The following is a 2,495-nucleotide window of genomic DNA, read 5'->3' as shown; positions in this document are numbered from 1 at the left end:
TTGATTAAATATGTTGCTGTGCACATTTTGTAGCAGTTAATAGAGATAAACAAGATTAGTGTTTTCTGAGTCACCTTTTGTTACTGAAGATGTTCAAGTTTACAAGTGTTTAGAGATATGATATGACACAATGTTTATTTTTTTTACTTGCAGAGTGGACTGATTGTTCTGCAAGATCTCCAGAAAGAAGAGAGAGTCAAGAACAGAGTCATTCATCAAGCACTTCAAGTCCTCACAGATTTGGCCTCAGAAAGGAGGAGTGTTCTCACCCAGCATGAGCAGGTAACATTCACCTGACTGGATAAACGACCATTTTAATATTCTTTTAGTTGGACTTGGTATTCACATGTTAAGTTTGTCTTCTTTTTGTGATTTCTTTATACTAGATTTATCTAAAAAATACTTTTCTTTTCAAATTTAAGGTTTTTTTAAAACATAAGTATATGCTATTTTTACATGCTATATATATTTTTTTAATTGTTTGTAGCTTGATTCAAAACTGTTTTACTTGTCCACCCAAATTAGTTGTAAAATATATTTAAATAAAAGATCATAGTGTTTAAATCCCCAATTTGATCATCTTATGGTCTATTTCAGAAGCGTTCCCTATGGTGTTTTAGTTATGATTACGTCATTTTTAATCTAAATAAAAGCGTTGTGTTCTTGGACGTAATTTCTGAAGAGCGACAGGAGTTCATTAGAAATTCGTCTCTAAGTTGTGGGACTGTTCCCACGGAGCAACCCCGCCTCCTCTTCCCTTCCCCTCTAAGTTGCTAAGAACTCGGAGCAGAGACGAGTCCCTGCAAATTTGTTTTATGTAAAGGACTTTGAGCTGTTGCTATATAAATAAAATTAATTTGAATTTGAATAAAGAAAATACTTTTATATGGAGGACTATAACAGACAAAAATGCCATAAAAACGACAAAAACGTGATTTTCATTGGAGTGCGTCTTTAAGATGTTGTAAAACTGAAGATTCAAATCTTTAAAAAAATGCAGAATATTGTTATTCATAAAATATAAACATAAATACAAAATATAGTTTAAGTTTTGAAGAGAGAAATTCAAGTTTTTTTGTTATGAAAATGTCATTTTGAATAGTTGGCATACAAAAATAATTAAATTAAATGGAAAAATGCACAAATAAACAAGTTTTATATATACTTGATTTTTTATGAGTACTTTTATTTAAAGCTGTAATAAAGCATAAACCTGTAATAATACCGAAAGTTGTTCTGTTGCACCAAAGAGGTACAAACATTTGAATAATAATTACTTTTGTGCAACTTTGAACTTGAATATTTAGCTCAAATTAAAATGTTCTTGATTTACAGGCTATAATAATTCCAGATTTGGGGGACACTTGAGCACACTTCATTATAATATAATACTTAACTTATAAAGGACAATAAAATCTCTTAAATGTTTCAGTATAAGTGCTTTTAAACAACCCCAGATGGACATTTTCATTTTATTGCTTTATGGCTGTAATGTTAGTAAGTTGAACGTTGTGTTCACAAGCAAGAACTCTTGTTTCACGTCACTGATTTTATGAGCTGCAATGGGCAGTAAATCAGAGAGATAGGAAGGTGAAAAAATAAAAGACTTGAGACAAACTTTCTGATTTTTGGTCTTCACCTCCTCTGTTTAGGAAGATCTCGTTCCTCTGTGGGATAGCGATGAGGAGTCAAAGGAGAAGACCTCAAAAGAGGGTCTGATGGAAAGGCCAGCAGTGTCCGGAAAACCCAGAATTGAGAAGCTCTGGCATCGGATCACCGGAGAGCAGATGGTTGTGGGAGTGACGCTGACCGCTGACCACGCTGTGTAAACATGACTTTTTCATTTTGTTCCTCAGCAGGCCTGGACTGCAGGGACCACATTGTTTTTGCAATTCTTCTTTCTTTCTTTCTGCTCTTTTGAGTGAAAAACTCACCAAAATTTGCACCTAGTACCCGGTAAAAATGAATTTTAGGCTTACAAACAACCCCCTCTTAAAAAAAAATCCAAATTAAGTTTTGAAATGATTATGGGATGGCCCTTTTGTGGAGAAGTGCGAGTGATTTTCTAATAATTTTACACACACTGCAGCAGCTTAAGTTAAACTAAAGTTTCCTTGACCTTTGACCTCAGTGACAGGCTCCCATCTTTCATTTTTACCCCTAAAAAATCCCCGTCCGTACCTTTTAAACTACTAGGAATTTTGATCTGTCCCCTCCTAACTCCTCAGGTGTCATCGGGAAGCTAAAATGTAGTTTTAAAGTTTGTAGATTTTGTAAGAATGTGTGAGGAAGCTCCCGCTAACCTCTGACCTGTTTGTTTACGAGTTTAGTTTTGGAGTTTAGCTAATATTTTAGCCATATATGCTAACATTTTTGGCTAATTTGTTATCTTCTAGGGTTTGTAGGCTAATTTAGAGTTTAGCTTTTAATTTAGCAACATGCTAATATTTTTGGCTGATTTAATTTACTGTTGAATTTTATGCTAATTTGAAGTT

The 2,495-nt window shown here is 33.8% G+C and overlaps 1 protein-coding gene across 1 annotated transcript in view; it reads left to right on the top strand.

Moving 5' to 3' along the window:
• The window catches only part of fancb (FA complementation group B), a gene marked incomplete at its 5' end in the record, with an annotated part of 8,891 nt that overhangs the window by 1,866 nt on the left and 4,530 nt on the right, over nucleotides 1–2,495 (top strand). The window contains 2 exon segments of the mRNA XM_024287253.1: nucleotides 154–282; nucleotides 1,653–1,825. Coding sequence (XP_024143021.1) covers nucleotides 154–282; nucleotides 1,653–1,825 — 302 coding nt within the window.

This window comes from Oryzias melastigma, linkage group LG21, assembly GCF_002922805.2.
Source record: "Oryzias melastigma strain HK-1 linkage group LG21, ASM292280v2, whole genome shotgun sequence".
Lineage (NCBI taxonomy): Eukaryota > Metazoa > Chordata > Actinopteri > Beloniformes > Adrianichthyidae > Oryzias > Oryzias melastigma.
The sequence above is the reverse complement of the archived record's forward strand: the minus strand, read 5'-3'. Positions and strand labels throughout refer to the sequence as shown.